Below are 19,741 nucleotides of genomic sequence, written 5' to 3' on the forward strand. Positions count from 1 at the left end.
GATATAGTGACCCATGTCTGGCTGGATAGGCCCGAGCCGAACAGTTACTTTGGCTTATTGCAGCAATTTCTTGGGGCGGTGCCGCATATCAAGGTGATGAAGCGGTCGGCCTGCATAGAGGGTGCGCGGATGGCACTCGCCCGTGTGAAGACACATTGGACAGAGATGGATGCCACCGCTGTTGCGACCCCGGGTTCGGACGATAACCGGTTACCCGCCGAGCACTATTTTGGCGAAGTGCTGCGTGGTGCTCGTGTAATAGAGTCGCAGTGCTCAAAAAATGTTACGTTCGAATGAACGTTTTTATGATGTAAAACAATATTTATGATGTAAGCGCCTTTTATACTTGTGCGTTCAAGTAATAGAATATCTCCTATGCGGCTGTTCATGTATACGTGTGTATAACCTGAAAGATGGCAGTCGTCAGCTTCAGCCCCCACGCACAAGGTGCGGGGGTGTTCGCAAAAAATAGCGCGTTTTCACACTTAATCCGACGTCTCGGTCCTGTAAAGGAGGTGGTAGCGTAGCAAATGAGGCAACCAGACTATAATGCTTTATCACTTTCACTTAGCCATGGAGTTCGAGGGTGGGGCTACGACATAGCCCCTGGGGGCACCGCGCTCTCCGAATTTGGGGCGCGTATGTGCCTGACCGGGAAACGGCCCTTCGTCAAAGCGGAGGAATTCTAAACATTCCCATGGTCGATCGAGTGGTTGACCAGTCTCTCGTTGTATCATGACAGTCAGTTTTCGGCTTTCTCTACTGAGGTGCTCGCCCAGCCGAACTGGGGCACAATCACAGTAGTTCTCCTGGTGCCGCGTTAGCCAGTGATACAGAACGTAAGGCAGCAAAACACAGGAGCCGGGCAAACCCAACATTTGACCAAAGACATGATTCGGAGCTGATGCATATAAGGCCTAACTCGAGACACCGAACACTCCCGAAGGTGTTCGGTCTTTACAATAGCGGGCAAAACAATGCCCTAAGCCCCTTGTGTCCAGGTACGGGCAAGTTCTTCTGGCGCGGCCGATGCCTAAATGCCAGTCTCCACTCTGGTTATAATGAGAAACCAGGGGATTATAGCAACAAGAGACAGTAAGAAAGGTTTACGTAGGGTCTTAGTCTGAAAAGAGTCCTTGCAACGGGTCCCTACTACACGTCTGCGCCTGTGTCTCCGTTGTGCCATATCCTGGACGGGTGTGCACGCTGTTCATCCTTGTGAAGGGGTGTGCGGCTAGATAACCCCTAGCTTATTTATTCCGGACTCGTCCAGCCGTGTCCGGGGTCTCAGGCGACCTTTTAATGAAATGATGCCACGTGGACCGGGCATTTTAAGCGTAAGAGACGCGTAATGTGGTATTGCATTGAAGCGGACGAAAGCTTCCCGTCCCAGTGATGCTTGATAGCTACTTTTAAATGGGGCGGCATGAAAGGTTAGCTTTTCTCGTCGGAAGTTGTCAGGTGACCCAAACACAACTTCTAGTAATAATGAACCTGTGCACCTGGCGTAAGGGCCTGGCGCCACTCCTTTGAAGGAAGTACGGCTATGCCGAATTGTAGTAGGGTCTATCCCAACTTGCGGATTATGTCCGGATATAGCAGGTTTGAGTCACTGCCGCCGTCCATCAAAACCTGTGTGAATTGCAGTCCGTCTATTATGGGATCCAATATCAGGGCAGTCTATCCTGCGTTCCGGATACTTCTGGACTAATCCAGATGGTCGAAAGTGATTGGTTTTGACATCCAATCTCGGTGTTCCGCTGGGGTGGACCGTGCGACACTTGTCTTAGCGAGTGCCGTGTTGGTTTTCAGTACTATCACATGAAGCGAGTTTACTGTTTTGACTTCTTGTGGGAAAGTCTTTTGACTTCCGGTGCTCTGCTGGTGGGGTTTGTCATCGTCCTCGCTTGGCGCATCTAGCCCCTTGTGTCCAGCGTTGAGTCTGCCGGACTGTTTAAAAACCCAACAATTTCGGTTGGTATGGTTTGCAGGCCTTCCGGAGGTACTGTGGATTTGACATATCCGATCTAAAATTTTGTTTAAATTTGATAGCTCATCGCTGTTGTCCTTAAGAGGCAGTGTTTTATTGTTTGGCCGCGAGGTTTTGAATCCGGCGTTGACCGCCGTGCCCTTTGGGCTTTTTTCTTTATTCCGGCGCTGATCTTTCCTGCACCGTGATTTTCCATTTCCATCTCTGATCTCAGATGTACTCGGGTCGCTGGTGCTGCATCTTGCTAGCCAGCTGTCTTCTCCTGCGCAAAAGCGCGTCATGAGGCTTGTTAGCGCGGCCATTGTTCTTGGCTTTTCTTGGCCGAGGTGTCTGGCGAGCCATTCGTCTCGGACGTTGTGTTTAAAAGCTGCTAAGGCTTTCACGTCCGGACAGTCGACTATTTGGTTCTTTTTGGTAAGGAACCTATTCCATAATTTGCGCGCTGACTCTCCGGGCTGTTGGGTTATATGACTCAGATCGTCTGCATCCGGAGGGCGGACATAAGTCCCTTGAAAATTTTCTCTAAACGCGTCCTCAAGCTCTTCCCAACTTCCAATAGTGTTTTCTGGGATGCTTTTGAGCCAATGCCGAGCTAGCCCTTTGAGCTTGAGGGGTAGGTATTTTATGGCGTGGAGATCATCTCCTCTAGCCATGTGTATGTGTAGTATGTAATCTTCTATCCAGACTCCGGGGTCTGTTGTGCCGTCGTATGCCTCTATGTTTATGGGTTTGAACCCTGCTGGAAATTCATGATCCAGCACCTCATCGGTAAAACATAGCGGGTGTGCGGCGCCCCTGTATTTGGGTGTGCCGCTGTCTTCGGACATTTGTCGTGTTGTGTTACTTCCTGGGGCCCTCTTTTTTGGCCCGTAGATGGACCTAGTTGGGTCGTCCATTTTCCCAGGATCATAAGTCGGCTTGTGTGCGGTGCCGCTTGTCGCTTTTGGCCTGTCATCTGGCCGTCTATCCGGCCAGGCGGCCTCTTTATTTTTTGATTGTGAGGGCTCTATGGCTTCCTCGTCAAATTCTGGCAGCAACTTGCGCTTCGGGTAGCTCTTTGTTTGATGGCCATTGCCATATTTGTCTGCGGTCTTGAGTACTTTGCTCCACTTCATTCTGAGTATGTCTTCCGCTGTTTTGAGTTTCCGTTTTTCCTTCTTCAAACTTCTTGCAGTGGCGACGAGTCTTTTGTGAAGGTTCTTATGCTCCGGTGTTGTGTCCGAACTGTTGATTGCTCCGTGAAGGGGTTGATTATCCGGTTCGTCCTGTTCGGATGGTTGCTTGGTTGTATGTTCGTCGTCCGCTGGTTTGCCCTGCTCTATCGCTGGGTCGTTAGGAATGCTGCTTTGATCGAGGCGGGACTTAGGGCGGCGTCTACGTCGCTGTTTTGGTTGTTTATCGGCGGGATTATCCTCTGCCGCGTCCCGTTGTTCCTCGTTATCGCTTCCCTTTGGGGTGTCCACCATATGTATGTCATGTGACGAGGTGGCCTTCCAGTGCCCTGTAGGCGCTGGTTCTTGATTGTCTCCGGCATCGTCGTCCATACCGTTGATGTCTACGGAGTCATAGTTTAGCACGTCGGTTAGATCGTCGATGGTGGCTACGAAGTGGGTGGTGGGTGGGCTCTGAATTTCTTCATTGTCCGCGTCCCAACCATCCTGGCCGTAGTTCGGCCAGGGCTCTCCGGATAGTGAGAGATGCTTCAGCGAATTTAAGATATCGCCAAAGGGTGAGTGCTGAAAGGTGTCCGCAGCGGTGAATTCCATGATCGGCGCCCAATCGGATTCGACCGGCAGGGGCGCAGGAGGTTCGGAGTCCGGCAGGGGGTCCGGCACCTCGGAGTCATGGGCTTTATGCGGGACAAGGTAAGTGTTCGGCTCCATCACCGTGGAAGTTGCAGCTCCCGAGGCGGTGTCCAGCCATCCGTCCTCGATCCGTGCGATCGGCTCCGGACTATGGGTCGGAGCGGATTCGTGTGCGGCCTCCAAGGTGCTGTCCGGCGGCAGAGTTAGGTCGTGCCCGTCGTGGCAGCGCGGCACGCTTGGCTGTGGCTCAGATCCATCGAAGATCAAGTCCCCGCGGATATCGGCCGTGAAGTTTAGGCTTCCAAACCTGACCTGACGGCCAGGGGCGTAGCTTTCGATCTGCTCCAGATGGCCAAGTGAGTTGGCCCGCAGTGCAAAGCCGCCGAATACGAAGATCTGTCCGGGGAGAAAGGTCTCACCCAGGACTGCGTCGTTGTCGATTGAAGAGGCCATCAAGCCTATCGGTGACGACACAGAGGAACTCTCAATGAAAGCACCAATGTCGGTGTCAAAACCGGCGGATCTCGGGTAGGGGGTCCCAAACTGTGCGTCTAGGCGGATGGTAACAGGAGACAAGGGACACGATGTTTTACCCAGGTTCGGGCCCTCTTGATGGAGGTAAAACCCTACATCCTGCTTGATTGATATTGATATTGTGGATGTTTACAAGAGTGGATCTACCATGAGATCAAGGAGGCTAAACCCTAGAAGCTAGCCTATGGTATGATTGTAATGGTTGTTGTTGCCCTACGGACTAGAGCCATCCGGTTTATATAGACACTGGAGAGGGCTAGGGTTACATAGAGTCGGTTACAATGGTAGGAGATCTACATATCCGTATCGCCAAGCTTGCCTTCCACGCCAAGGAAAGTCCCATCCGGACACGGGACGAAGTCTTCAATCTTGTATCTTCATAGTCTTGGAGTCTGGTCGATCATGATAGTCCGGCCGATGATAGTTCGGCTGATGGTGGTAGTCCGGCTATCCGGACACCCCCTAATCCAGGACTCCCTCAGGCTGCCACCATGTTGTCGACAAAACACTGCTTGATTTATTTCAACGGCCTGGAGTGGTGGCTGTGAACGGCCAGGGTGCTCCGGCGGAAGAGCCCCACCGGGAGATGGCGATGCAAGCAAGAGGTCGGGAAGCAGTGGTGCCGGTGGTCGGGGTCGTGCAATGCTCATGGCAGAACTGTACAGGAAGTTGATTTCTCACCCATCCATAGTTTTTTCCTTTTTGGAATCCATTGAACTGAAAAAAGCTACAATGTGAGCTGAAAGTATGAAAACAACATATCTCTGAAAGAATAAAGAACTAGCTTTAACATATCTATGAAAGAATACACCTCTGAGGAACTAGCTTTGAACACATCTCTGAAAGAATAGAGAGCATACAAAGTTTAAGGAAAGAATAAGCAAAATGGCACACTAGTACGCAGTAGTACGAGTCCAGTCTTGTACGTGCTAGTATTAGATTTGAATAGTAGCTAGAATTGAAGTTCAGGTAACCATGGTACACACATCATACAGTTTCAGTCATGTACGCACACACTGTAATAGTAGCTGCAATTAAGGTTCAGGTAACCATGGCACACACATCATACAGTTTCAGTCATGTACGCACACACTATAATAGTAGCTGCAATTAAGGTTCAGGTAACCATGGCACACACATCATACAGTTTCAGTCATGTACGCACACACTGTAATAGTACGCACACACTGTAAAGGTTCAGGTAACCATCTCTCATAGAATGGCAAAATGCAGTGTAACCGCATTAGCTAGGAACTAACACACAGAAAGAAAGAAATCTACTGACCAGGGGGGCTAGCTCATTCTGGTATTATTTTACTCGACGCACAAGCAAAAAAGAAATTCCAGAGAAAAAATTTCAGAAAGAGATGTGATAGCTTCTGTGACCCACCTGCGGGAAAGAGGTAGAAGTTTAGAAGCATAACAACAAGTTCAACTTCATTCAACAAGAAGAAAATCCATTTATACTCCTGTATACACCCAACAAGCATCAAATTCCATATACCTGAACTTCCATTTATTGATATACTTGAACTTATTTGTTGTTAATGTACATGGACTTTGTAATTAAACATAGAAACTGGGAGAGATAGCAGTCTTTGAACTAAAACACAATTAGGAATTGAATTGGACTAAATCAAGAAATTGAACTGAGTGTGCCATGATTTAGTCAATGTAGAAGATCATTCCATTTTGCTATCTCTCTCACACACTCACATCACCTTGCTGAACCAACAAACAATAGCAGCGCACCAATGCAAGCAGTAGGGGCTTCATGCAACAGCAGACAACAGCAACCAATACTAGCGCATTTTCCGAACTCTCCTTTTCTTTTATATCTTTTTTCTCAAACTTCCGCCGGTGAACCCTGGACTTATCTGCTTTTATAATTTGAACTTTTCACAAATAATTGGTGTAAAGAAAAGCAGAGGATATCTGCAAGTGATCGTGTGATTGAAAGGTCTAAATAACTGGTTATTATGTCTCCGACTTTGAGAGCCCACCTAAGCTGAATCATCACTGTACCACTTTTGCTCCATATAGCAAAGTGCAAGAAGAAACGTAAATTCAAGAATCATTACACAGCCGCAGTTTTTTTCTATTTGGAATTCATTGAACTGAATAAAATCCTATAGTGTGTACTGAAAAAAACACTACAAGGTATTTAAATGAACTCTCACCAGCAGTATTTTTCGTACTTATCATATAGTAGTTCATGGACTTGCTGTTAAATACGTACATGGACCATGTAGTAATCTTGAATTTAATAATAATCTCATGGACTTGTTCTCTTTCTGCAGTAGAACTGATGTAGGTCCTTGTGTCAAACTTCTACTTACTATTCTCAGGTCTTTTAATGAAAACTTACTGAAGAAAATAAAGGGGCAAATGATGTTTTCTCGTATGGAATATGAAGAAGAGGCAAGCAGCTGCACTATCATTTTTTTGCCCGTCGTTGTCCTTCGCTGGGTGCATCCATGGCCACTGTAATACATAAGAGTGAACACAAGTACAGAATTAGCAAGAACACAAGTACAGAATTAGCGAGAACACAAGTTCAGTAACATGGTCAGTTCAGTACCATAGACAAGCAAACACGGCTGAATTATCATTAGTGCAAACGCACAAGCAGCTGAACCGCGTCACATCATTGGCATACACGAGCAAGACAGTGAAGAACCATCTCTTTTCCTCTAAAAACAAGCAGAATAGAACAAGCTGCAGTACAGATACAAAAGCATATCAGCTTGAGAGAGGATAGCGGCATGGCAGAGTGGTCATTTTGCCGTAGTTGTACACATGATGGAAATTTCAAAAGGCTGACCTTCAGTAAGTGGCGAAGATGAACGAACGGCGAGCTGGCGGTGGCCAGAGGAAGAACAAGCCAGCGGCAGCCTGGAAAGCCAACGAGCCAGCGGTTTGGGGCAGGTGCCCGCGTGGCAGGCGGCGTGGGGTGGGGCGCGCTGCCGGTGCCTGGAGGAGGACGGAGGCACGCGCAGGCGGCATGGGCGGCCGCTGCTGTGGGATGTAGGAGGTGGTGGTGGAGTGATGCTGGGATCCAAGGAGGTGGGGCTCGGGCGGCGCCGGGGGCGAGGGAGGAGGTGAGGTGGGGCATCGCCGGGATCCTGGGAGGTTGGGAGTCGGGCGGCACCGGGAGTGAGGAAGAAGGTAGGGGCGGGGCATCGCCGGGATCCGGGAAGAAGGTGGGGGTGGGCGGCGCCGGGAGCGTGGGGGAGGTGGGGGCGGGCGGCGCCAGGAACCGGGGGAGGTGGGGGTGGGCGACACCAGGAGCTGGGAGGAGGTGGGGGGGGGCGGCCGGCACCGGCACTGGGAGCGGGGAGAAGGTGGGGGCCGAGCCGCGCCGGGGGCCAGCAGAAGGTGAGATGGGGATGGGACGTCTCTATAGGGCGCCGGAGTAACAGAATATTATTCTGTTACGGGTAATAGAATAGTCCAACCCTATATATATATATATATATATATATATATATATATATATCAGTTAGGCATCAAGTGCGTGCTTGTTAGTTAAACCTATGTATAAATTGTGACACTAAATACGACTAGTAAGTAGTACAGTAGCAGTACTAGTATACGTCGGTCAAATTATTCATCATGTCCACACATTGAATTGACGTGACAACACGCTGCACGTGAGGTGACACAAGAATCCCGGCGGCGTGTTCGGGTATTCGGGACTTTAGATTTGGAGTACCACTTATCTGTCTAAATCTTTCATCGTTCACTTAAAAAAGTCGATTGATCATACATTGAGTACCATATAACTAGAAGTACTGATGCAAGTCGAAGAAGGATTGGCCGGTGCTGCCGGCTGGCTTCAAGTTTGATACCACGGATCAGGAGCTGATCAAGCACATTGAGGCCAAAGTGAGTGCTGACAGCGCGAGATTTCAGTCTCTCATCGATTTGTTCATACCAACCATCGACAGCGAGCACGACATATGCTACACCCAACCTGAGAAACTTCCAGGTAAGACACCGATCGGCCGTCTACTTGCACAAACATATTCCTTTGTTTATAGGTCTATTTTTCTTTATAGACGCAGACCTGGTGAAGCAATTACAATTTGACAGTTAATAAAAAGTGAAACAAGTGACTGCAACATGCCAAAGATGTTATGAAAATGCCAACTACGTACACTAAAACCTGTATTCCACAATACTGCAGGTATCACACTGAGTGGCCTAAGAAAGCATTTCTTCCAACGCAATTCCAAGGCGTTCAAAAGGGGCATGTGGACACGTCGCAAGATACAGTCAGAGTGCGGCATGCACGCGATGTGGCACAAGACCGGCAATACCTTGCTGGTGATGGTCAACGGCCGGCAGACGGGCAACAAAAAAGGTTTTGGTGCTGCACACCAACAAGAACTTCGACCGGCAGAGGACCAAATGGGTGATGCACCAGTACCACCTCGGGCACTTGGAGCAAGAGAAGGAGCGGGAGCTGGTCCTCTGCAAGATTTTCTACCAGACGAACACTAGGGCCAGGAGTAAAAAGATTATAAGTTAGTTTGGTATTGGTAGTTGTACTACCTTGTCGTCCGCAAGTTGGTATTGTTGTTAATGATCTTTTGGTATGAACTTGCATTTGCTTCCAACCATCATGCCGAGGGTCGACGTGGATATAAAGCTGAATCATTTGTTTCGAAACGAATTTTCAGGCACCTGATTTTTATTTGATGGGTAGCATAAGCACCTGCCGTTTGAATTCCCAGTTCTCTAATTTTTTCGAAACAAGTGCATGCACTTATTATCACGATGAAAAAACAATATTCGTGTTGCATCCCAGTTATCATTCTGTACTTCTAGAATTCTCTTGTTTATTGAGCACGTATATTGTTTTTTTAGGTCGAGCAAGTTTCAACTGGGCTATAGACTGCCCAGGGTTGGTTTTGTTTTTAACAGGCCCAGCCCATGACGACAACGGGGCACAAAGATCCAGCAGGTATCTACTAGCCTCTGGCCCGCAAGCGTTTGTTATATTTTGTCTTACAACATACAGCAGGCAGTTTTTTTTACTGAATCAAACACACAGCCTAGTTCTATTTTCCTCTTGAAACGCATGTCCTACATCCATTTTCTAATCTCTACCTATAGTTTTACTAGTTCATATACACGTATCATTATATTGAAAACACATAAAATTCCCTTTTCATATTTACATCCTTATTTTTGTTATTTTTTCACACCCAGCGCTGATTTTTTTACCACTAGTTTTCCCTTAAGCCAACTCAATTGTCCTACGTCTTATTTGCTTACAAAAACAAAATGATTTTTTTGGCAAATCAATAAGTTCTTAAAAGAATGTTTATCATTTCGGGATTACAACAGTTCAGACTCCACCGAAATATGCAAAATAAGGTTGAACTTTTTGACCGTGGTCCTCGGCAGAAAATGGGCTGTAATAAGTTACTTAAGAATTAGCAAATGGGCTACAAATTATAAAAAAATAACAAATGGGCTTTATGTTGTCTGCCACAGATTTGGAGGCTGACTTGTGGGCCTACTAAGTTCATGCGTACACAAGGTTTCTCAAAAAAGAAACTTAGTCAACAATCGACTCTACCAGCGTCAGACCGTTAGATGTCAATCTAACGGCAATCGTGCTTCTTCAGTCTCTGATCTTCCTGCCCCAGCCGCCCAAACCAGCGCCGTTGGAACCACCTGCTCCCGCCTCCCATGGCTAGCTGTGCTACCGGGCAGGCCTCACGGCCCCATCATACTCGCATCCCTGGCATGTCTATCCCTCTACTCACCCACACCTCCTATTAATTTCTGGCAACGGCAGCCGAACCAATCAACCCTCGTACTCTCCACCGCGTGGGCAGCCACTGCCGTGTCTTCCCCGGCTCCGTGTCGTTCTCTTCGTAGGCCTCGTCGTCGTCCACCGCCATGGTGCTCTTGGCGCGGCGTGGTCAACGATGTCCATCCAACGGCTGTAGTGCTTCTTCAACCTCTAGTCTTCTTGCCCCAGCCGCCCAAAGCAGTGCCGGTCGTGCCGCATGCTCCTGCCTCTCGTGGCCGGCTATGGTGCCATGGAGGCCTCACCGCCCCCATACTACTCCCACCACTGGCCAGGCCATCCCTCACTCACCCACTCCCCCTGTTATTCTGCGGCGACAGCAGCCTCACACCGCAGCCGAACCAGTGAACCCTCGTACTCCTCTCCACGTGCGCATCTATTGACGCGTCTTCCCCGGCTCCGCATCGTCCCCTTCCCAGGCCTCGCCATCGTCCACCGCCGTGGTGCTCTCGGCGTGGCGTGGTCAATGTGGTCAACGATTGACTTCCATCGGAAGAGTACTGTACATGGAGAGGCTGACAGCTGGGTCCACGGCAGCCGCAAGGAAGTGCCTCCTTATTACGTGCAAAATAATTATTCCTTCACCTGACAGCAGGGACCCACCGGACGGCCACCAGTATTTCGCGAAAAAAACGTTTCCCCCCTGATTGCTGGGACCCACGGGACGGGCCACTGTATTTCGCGAAAAAAATGTTTGCCCCTGACTGCTGGGACCCACCGGATGGACCACCGTATTTCGCAAAAAACGTTCCCCCCGTTGTGAGCTCGGACCCAACGGAAGTGCCTCCTTATTACGCACAGAAAAATGAATACTCCCCCTGCTAGCTGGGGCCCACCATGGTGGGAGGCTGACTTGTGGTCCTACTAAGTTGACGGGCACGGAGGGCTTTGTCCACTTAGTCAATATGAACGATTCTAGCTCCAGTGATCGTACGATGTCCATCCAATGGCCGTCGTGCTTCTTCAATCTCTGCTCTTCCTACTTCAGCCGCTCAAACAAGCGCCGGCGGGACTGCCTGCTCCCACCTCCCCGCGGCCGGCTATGCTGCCACGCAGGCCTCACCATCCCACTGTACTCCCATCGCTGGCCTAGCCATCCCTCTACTCACCCACACCTGCTGTTATTGTCCGGCGACGGCAGATGAACCAGTAAACCCTCGTACATTCATACTCTCCTCCGTGTGTATTCGCACACGAACACGTCACCGTGTACCCTCGACACCGGGGGTGATGCACCGCAGCTCACGTCGAAGGAGACCCGCCGGAAGCACGGTACGCAAGACAATCTGGCGGGCGCTTTTGTAGACCCGAAACCCCACACGCCTGGGAGGGACCCCGTCAGGGCGCGCGGCGGCTATGGGCTGCCCTAGGTCGGCCTGACCGCCTCTAGGGCCTCGAAGTTCGCCGCCCTGCAATGAACAAGAACGAACGAAGAACGAGGAAGAAGAAGAACAAGGGAGAGAGATAAAAGTAAAGATAAAAGTGGTAGATGATTGTTCGATTGTGTGTTGTTGTTCAATCGGCCGTCACCTCTTGTCTATATAAGAGGCGGGTGGACTTCCCGTACAAGAAAAGGACTTGCCTAGCTGTCCAAATCATCAAAACCTAATAAAACACGGACTATTCATGACCCCCGGCCCGGATGTCCGGCCCAAGACCCGGATGATCCGGCCTAGCCCAGTTTTTTGACAGCAGCTCACTGTTTTGGTTCTAGAATCCTTATACAACCTCGGATTTGGACGTTTTTATATCCAAATCAACCGTCTCGACGAGACGCACAACTTTCATGTTGAACACGTTTTCATATGAGGCCATCTTGGGGGTGTTTCGGGCCGTTTTCTAAAGTCTGCAGCAGAAAAACGTGTCCGGACACCCGGACGATTGCCCGGATTGTCCGGCCTTTACCCGGATCATCCGGAAGTTGATCCAGATCATCCGGCTTCAACTTTTAGCTTCTGTTGTTTTCGTCAATTTTTCGGCCCTCGGCCGGATGATCTGGACCCCGGTCCGGATGATCCGGCCATACAGTGCTGCAGCACACAAGTTTGACTGTAACTTTTGCATACGAACTCGGATGGGGATGATCTTTATATCAAAATCGTCTGTCTCGACGAGACGAAGAACTTTGCAGTTGTAACTTTTCCCATCCAAGGTATTCTTAATTAGGTTTCATGCCATTCTTTAATCAGGTGTCAACATGGGTATCTCCGAAATTGTCATATCTTTTGCACTTAAGCTTCTTTTTTGGTCCATCTTCATATTTATTTCGATCATCTTGACGAAAGCCATCAAATGGTGACATAAACTCATAATTCTAACATCATCTCATTATAGCCTCAAGTCACTCTTTGTCATCATGCCATTTTCGAGCGTCAACACATGCCCCCTTGTTTTTCGTTAAAGCTTGGATGCCGAAAAATAATTTATCCATAGTTTGTTCTAAGGACGATGTCAACACCCCATCGACCATTTATATGTTCTTAGGGCGATAGTTTTATATCGGCCACACCTTTTCTTAGGGCGATAGTTATATATCGACCATATATTTTCTCAGGGCGATAATTATATATCGGCCGTTGCCTGTCTAGGCTTCTTGCCACACACTTGGATGGTACTTCTTTAAATATTTGCCATTGAGAGCTCGAGGTAACAATGTGCCTTGTATGGATTCCACCAAATACGAGTTTCCGGGAACTATTCTTGTAACCCTAAAAGGACCTTCCCAACTTGGAGACCACTTTCCAAATTTTCTATCTTTCGAACCAATTGGTAGAATCACCTTCAACACGAGATCGCCAACTTGAAAATTCTTCAACTTGACCTTCTTATTGTAAGCTCTTGCTACCCTCAACTTATCCCTCTCTATGGCCTTTAAAGCAACCAAACGTTTATTGGCAACTTCATCAATATTGTCCATCATCAAGTTATAGAAGTCCACAGCCGATAAATCATTTTGTTTGGCTATTCTCAAAGCATTCAAATTCACTTCCACTGGTAAAACGGCCTCCTGACCATATACGAGCTCATATGGAGTCACCTTTGTAGCACCATGCCTTGAGACCCTATGTTCCCACAAAGCTTCGGACAATAGCTCATGCCATCTCCTTGGATTATCCTCAATCTTCTTCTTGATGAGCTTGATTAATATTTTATTACTAGACTCAGTTTGTCCATTGGCTTGGGCATAATATGGAGAGGAATTGAGCAACTTTATCTTATATGATTCAGCAAATTCTCTGACTTGATGTGACATAAAGGATGAACCTTGGTCCGTAGTTAATGTTTGAGGAATGCCGAATCTATGAATAATATGTTCATTTATGAATTGAATTACCTCTGTATGCGTCATATTTTTGAGTGGTATTGCTTTAGACCATTTAGTGAAATAATCAGTCGCCACCAACACTGAACCGATGCCCCTTTGAAGAAGAAGGATGAATCTCTCCAATAAAGTCTAATCCCCAACCTCTAAAAGGCCACAGTTTGATAATAGGATGTAACATAGCAGCGGGAGCCAACTGAATATCACCAAACTTTTGACAAGCTTCACATCCTTTATAATACCGGAAACAATCATTAACCATCGTCGGCCAATAAAACCCGGCACGTCGTAATAGCCATTTCATCTTGGGAGCCGACTGATGAGTGCCACAAATACCTTCATGGACCTATCCCATAGCAACTCTCGCTTGGTCCTCGTCCAAGCACTTTAAAAGAACATCATCAACCGTTCGGCGATAGAGACCATCATCTCTCATTGTGTATTTGAAAGCCATACGCCGAACAGTCCTGTCCACCCTTTTACTAGGATCACACAAATAATCAATAATGGGTTTTTTCCAGTCTTGATTTTCTCCTGCATTAAATTTTTCATTAGTGGCCGAAACAGTGGGTTCGGGTTCAGCCTCCCCTATGTTGGCAAAACTAGACATCGGCCTTTGAGAAATATGAAACATGCCACGATTAACATGATAGCCGGATGCTTGTTGTGCCAACTCATTTGCTCTCCAATTGTCATGTCTAGATATATGAGTAATGCTAAAATAATCTAAATCTGAAATTATATCTAGACATTTATCAAGATAAACATTAAGTGATTCGTCAAAACATTGAAAGACTTTAGATATTTGTTGCACTACTAATAACGAATCACCAAAAGCCTCAATATGTGTAGCACCTATGGTAAGCAACATCTCTAAGCCGAATAACTATTCGGCTTGATTATTTGTGCAAAAGTATTCTAAGCGGCATGAGGCTTCAAAAACAGCACCATGAGGAGATATATAAACAATACCAACACCTTGGCCATTGCTACACACTGAACCATCAAAATATAATCTCCATGGTACTAATGAGACAAAGCTAATATCACTTAACATGTACCTTGTCTCGGTTCCAATTGAACTAAGGACGGTGTTAGAATTCCACACCGGCCATGATCAGATAGTTTCTTAGGATGATAGTTAAGTATCGGCCATTACCATGAGGTTCATGTAGAATTCATCCATTAAAACATGTATAGCCGAAATAAACAAATGAAATATCAATAAAATATTTCGGCCCCTTTGTTTTAGCAACAAAAATGTAACTAACCAAATGTACAGTGATTTGGTAATACTCTGTCATCATATAGAAAATTATGTTGCATCCATGGATCAAAATAAGTCCATGGAGGGTAACTGATCATACCTGTGGATGAATTCCATGGCAAAGGCATCAATGGCATTGTTGAAGAAAATGGATGATGTGCTAACCGAAGATTTTGATGTTGTGATGCACACCTTCGGCTTAATTGTTTGTTGCTTCCATCATTCTCCTTCTTCATTTTTATTGTACTTGTTGCAATTGAAGCATGCACATCGTTTTTGTTTTGATTGATCCTCTTGGGAACCCATGCCATGTTCCTCTTTCTAAGCTCTTGTGCACTAAGATTTTGTAATTCCTTCTTTTGCCAATACGATAAGCCGAGTGAACACCTCGACTGTGATTTTGTTTCAACCAATGGCAACTCTTTCTGGGCCTTGTGCACCCTCAACTTATTTTCTTCAGATTTGGCACTCTGATTTTTATCAATTGATTGCTTCACTTCTTTGCCTTTTGTAGCCAATGTCAACACTTTAATTGGCTCTTTGTTTTTTGAGATCAAATCTGAAGTAGCACACTTACGACCATCTCTTTTCATGCGGTAAACTTGCTTTACCATCTCTTTCTTCTTACTTGAGCTCTGGACCGATTCCTTATGATTGAAACAGTCTTTGATACGTGATTGTTCAAATGTTGATCTTCTTGGAGCTGCATAGTATTGGTGAGATGGTCTAGAATAAGATGGAGAATGTGCCCTTGTACCATACCTGTCCCATGATGAATATGTATCTATATGAGCATAGGGAGGCATCCACGGCATTGGCATTGGGGCCCCAAAATAAGGATATGAATATGTTGCATTAAAATTCGCACTTTGCCAATACCGATCCTCATATTTGCGCCTTGGGGTGATCTTGGTTTCTTTGCATGATTTGGCCGATAAGCATTCTTCTCTTCACTTTTCTTTTGATATTTCTCCAATAGTTCAGCGAAGGTGATTTTTGATCTCTTACACTTGTGCTTATTTCGGCCTTTGTTTTCTTTTGGTTTGCTTCCATGATCATTGGATTTGCTTGTTGCCCCCCAGTCCTTGGCGTCTCCATTGTAGCTTCGATGGAATTTTTGCCCTCAAGGTTATGTTCATTATGCTCTTCAACAAATTCTTTACTTGAAAGCTCGATCCCATCACCTGCTATTTTTACCTTCTCTTTAAATGGATCGGCTTGAAGCAGCCGATGCAAAAACTTTCTGCCATCGGGACCAATCGGAATAGACTGGTCATCTCTTGGTGTCTCAACAAATTTCAATCGTCCTTTATCAATGGCCGATTTAACTATTTGACGAAACATATTGCAATCCTCAAAATTATGTTTGAACGAATGATGCAACCTACAATACATTCGTCCTTGAATTGATGGCTTAACATGGTGATCAAGAATTCTAATGTAATTATTTTTCAACAACAAATCAAAGATTTGATCACACATGTTTGAATCAAAGGTATACCTTTTGTTTTCTAGCCGATCTTGTTGTGAGAACGGCTTTGGAGTTAAGCAAATGAATGGTTCAGATTTGGCATCTTCCCATTCGGCTATGAATTCTCTTTCGCATTCTTTTTCCGATGTCCTTAAATAAGAAACTATACTAGCATTGGTTTTCCTAAAAGATTTTAACCTTGGCTTTGAATTTCTGAAATCAAAGTAGTTAGAACATACACGTCTCAATTGAGACCATGCGTAAGCCAAGTATGAAGCAAACAAAGCTACCCAATTAGATATGAACTTTAAATAAAGCAATGGGAAAAGCTTTGGTTGCAGTAATAAGTCACTATCGGTCTCTTTGAATGGTACAACATATTGACCGATATGCTTAGTAACAATTTTATTGCTAACAAGTATATTGCCCTTCTTCATTGGTCTTTGAAAATTACTTATTAGAATTTTTCTAATAGATGCATCAACAATAAAGTTGTGACCAAATCTGAAAATAGGTAAATTACTTGCTAGACATACCTCTTCAAATATGTTGGGAGAACATGATGGTGGTGCCATTTGAAGAACATCTTGCTTCGTCGTTGGATGGCTCCCCAACACCTTGTCATCATCTTTTTCTTGAATCCGTGCATCATTGCTTTGAAGATTTTTGTCGGCCGAACTTTGTTCGGCTACTTGTTCTTGTCCTTGAAGCTTGTCAGTTTCTACGACACGGAACTCATAGGGCAGGAAGTAGGTTCCATTAACTTCAGAAAAATCAAGCACCGTTGTTTTCCTATGCTTGCCATGCCCTTTCTCCATAATGCTTGCCTCGTTGGATTTGATGGATTCAGAATATATACTACTTGATTCGGATTTTTCAACCGAAGCACTTTCATGTTCCGAATCATCCTTCTTTTCATTGATACTACCAATTGGCAATGCTTCTTTTATCTGAGCCAATTCTTTTTCTATTTGTTTCTGATGGCGAGCGGCAAAATTAGCTTTAAACTTTTTCTCAATTTCAGCCCACTCCGTATATGATTGCCCCCCAATGCTTTTAGATTCTTTTGGCAATGACACACAGGTGTTGCCGAAAATTTGCAATTGTGTAGGGGGTGTATAATATGATGTAGTACTAGGTGAAGGCATATGCAGTGTTGTAAGACCATACTTTTGCTCGCCAATTTTATCAATTGGCAACGATTCATCTTCTTGCAAAACTCTAGCTTTTATTGCGGCATAATCAGGAAATAGCCCCTTTTCATGTTGTTCAAGGCAAAGAGCACTAATTCTCTTATTTTGGGCTAAACTCTTCAATGCAGCCACCACTACCTCATCTTCTACAATATTGGGCAGAACCGCTCCTGTAAAATTTACATTCATTCGGCTATAACCAGGAAGGTGTGAAGCCGAATTATGAGCATCTACAGTTGTGTATGGTGCCGAAGAATAACTAACATGAGGTGTAGCATATGACGGTTGAGAGTAACTGGCCAAATAGCCATTAGTAGCATGGCCAATTCTCTCATTCATCGGCATGGTTGGATTACTATATTGCACATTAGCTGCCGATGAATAAAAGGGTGAAACACTTTCTTGTATGGCATTGGAAATTCTAACTTGGGGTGTTTCAAATTGATTAATCGAACTCATCATGTTGCTCATCGGCATATGAATTTGTGGGGTTGCCGATGCATGGGAGTTGGGATACATATGTTGCATGTTGCTAAATTTATAAGAATTTGAAACATGAAGATTGTTTTGCATCGGCCCTTGCACATAATTAGATGTATGATTGATAAAACTAGGGCTAGCCGATACATTATGCTCAATAGGTGATCCAGCAACAACATATGGATTATTTGCATCTACAAAGGGGAATTGGGTATTCATATTACCTTGGTAGATTGCAGCAACTTGATGACGATCTCTTCGTAGCAAGAACGGGCTGGAGACCGTTCAAAGCTTCGTCCCCAGCGGAGTCGCCAAAAAGTGTGTTCGCACACGAACACGTCACCGTGTAGCCTCGACGCCGGGGATGATGCACCGCAGCTCACGTCGAAGGAGACCCGCCGGAAGCGCGGTACGCAAGACAATCCGGCGGGTGCTTTTGTAGACCCGAAACCCCACACGCCCGGGAAGGACCCCGTCAGGGCGCGCGGTGGCTATGGGCTGCCCTAGGTCGGCCTGGCCGCCTCTAGGGCCTCGAAGTTCGCTGCCCTGCAATGAACAAGAACGAACGAAGAACGAGGAAGAAGAAGAACAAGGGAGAGAGATAAAAGTAAAGATAAAAGTGATAGATGATTGTTCGATTGTGTGTTGTTGTTCAATCGGCCGTCACCTCTTGTCTATATAAGAGGCGGGTGGACTTCCCGTACAAGAAAAGGACTTGCCTAGCCGTCCAAATCATCAAAACCTAATAAAACACGGACTATTCACGACCCCCGGCCCGGATGTCCGGCTCAAGACCCGGATGATCCGGCCTAGCCCAGTTTTTTGACAGCAGCTCACTGTTTTGGCTCTAGAATCCTCATACGACCTCGGATTTGGACGTTTTTTATATCCAAATCAACCGCCTTGACGAGACGCACAACTTTCATGTTGAACACTGTTTCATCTGAGGCCATCTTGGGGGTGTTTCGGGCCGTTTTCTAAAGTCTGCAGCAGAAAAACGTGTCCGGACACCCGGACGATTGCTCGGATTGTCCGGCCTTTACCCGGATCATCCGGAAGTTGATCCAGATCATCCGGCTTCAACTTTTAGCTTCTGTTGTTTTGGTCAATTTTTCGGCCCTCGGCCGGATGATCTGGACCCCGGTCCGGATGATCCGGCCATACAGTGCTGCAGCACACAAGTTTGACTGTAACTTTTGCATACGAACTTGGATTGGGATGATCTTTATATCAAAATCGTCCGTCTCGACGAGGCGAAGAACTTTGCAGTTATAACTTTTCCCATCCGAGGTATTCTTAATTAGGTTTCATGCCATTCTTTAATCAGGTGTCAACACAGGTATCTCCAAAATTGTCATATCTTTTGCACTTGAGCTTCTTTTTTGGTCCATCTTCATATTTATTTCGATCATCTTGACGAAGGCCATCAAATGGTGACATAAACTCATAATTCTAACATCATCTCATTATAGCCTCAAGTCACTCTTTGTCATCATGCCATTTTCGAGCGTCAACAGTGTGGGAAACAACTGTCGAGTCTTTCCTGCCTCCATGTCGTTCCCTTCCTAGGCCTCGCCGTCGTCCACCGCCCTGGTGCTCTCGATGCAGCCTGGTCAACGTGGTCAACGACCGACATGCAATTGAAGTCGATTGTATGTGGAGAGGCCGACAGTTGGGTCCACGGCCGCATGCAAGGAAATGCCTCCTTATTACGCGCAAAATAATGATTCCACCACCTGACATCGGGGACCCATAGAAAGGGCCTCTGTATTTCGCGAAAAAAATGTTACCGCCGCTGACAGCTCGGTCCCACCAGCTATATCTTCGCACGCAAGGAAGTGCCACCTTATTA

General features: G+C 46.3%; 1 protein-coding gene across 1 annotated transcript; it reads right to left on the bottom strand.

Moving 5' to 3' along the window:
• Positions 1–5,424: 5,424 nt before the first annotated feature.
• Positions 5,425–7,651, bottom strand: LOC123136881 (uncharacterized). Its single transcript, XM_044556382.1, has 4 exons — positions 7,154–7,651; positions 6,911–7,047; positions 6,698–6,813; positions 5,425–5,719 (listed from the first exon to the last, which is right to left on the bottom strand). The coding sequence occupies exons 1-4, from the start codon at positions 7,442–7,444 to the stop codon at positions 5,628–5,630; spliced, it is 636 nt and encodes a 211-aa protein (XP_044412317.1). The 5' UTR covers positions 7,445–7,651; the 3' UTR covers positions 5,425–5,627.
• Between the last annotated feature and the right edge of the window lie 12,090 nt (positions 7,652–19,741).

This window comes from Triticum aestivum, chromosome 6B (genome assembly GCF_018294505.1).
Source record: "Triticum aestivum cultivar Chinese Spring chromosome 6B, IWGSC CS RefSeq v2.1, whole genome shotgun sequence".
Lineage (NCBI taxonomy): Eukaryota > Viridiplantae > Streptophyta > Magnoliopsida > Poales > Poaceae > Triticum > Triticum aestivum.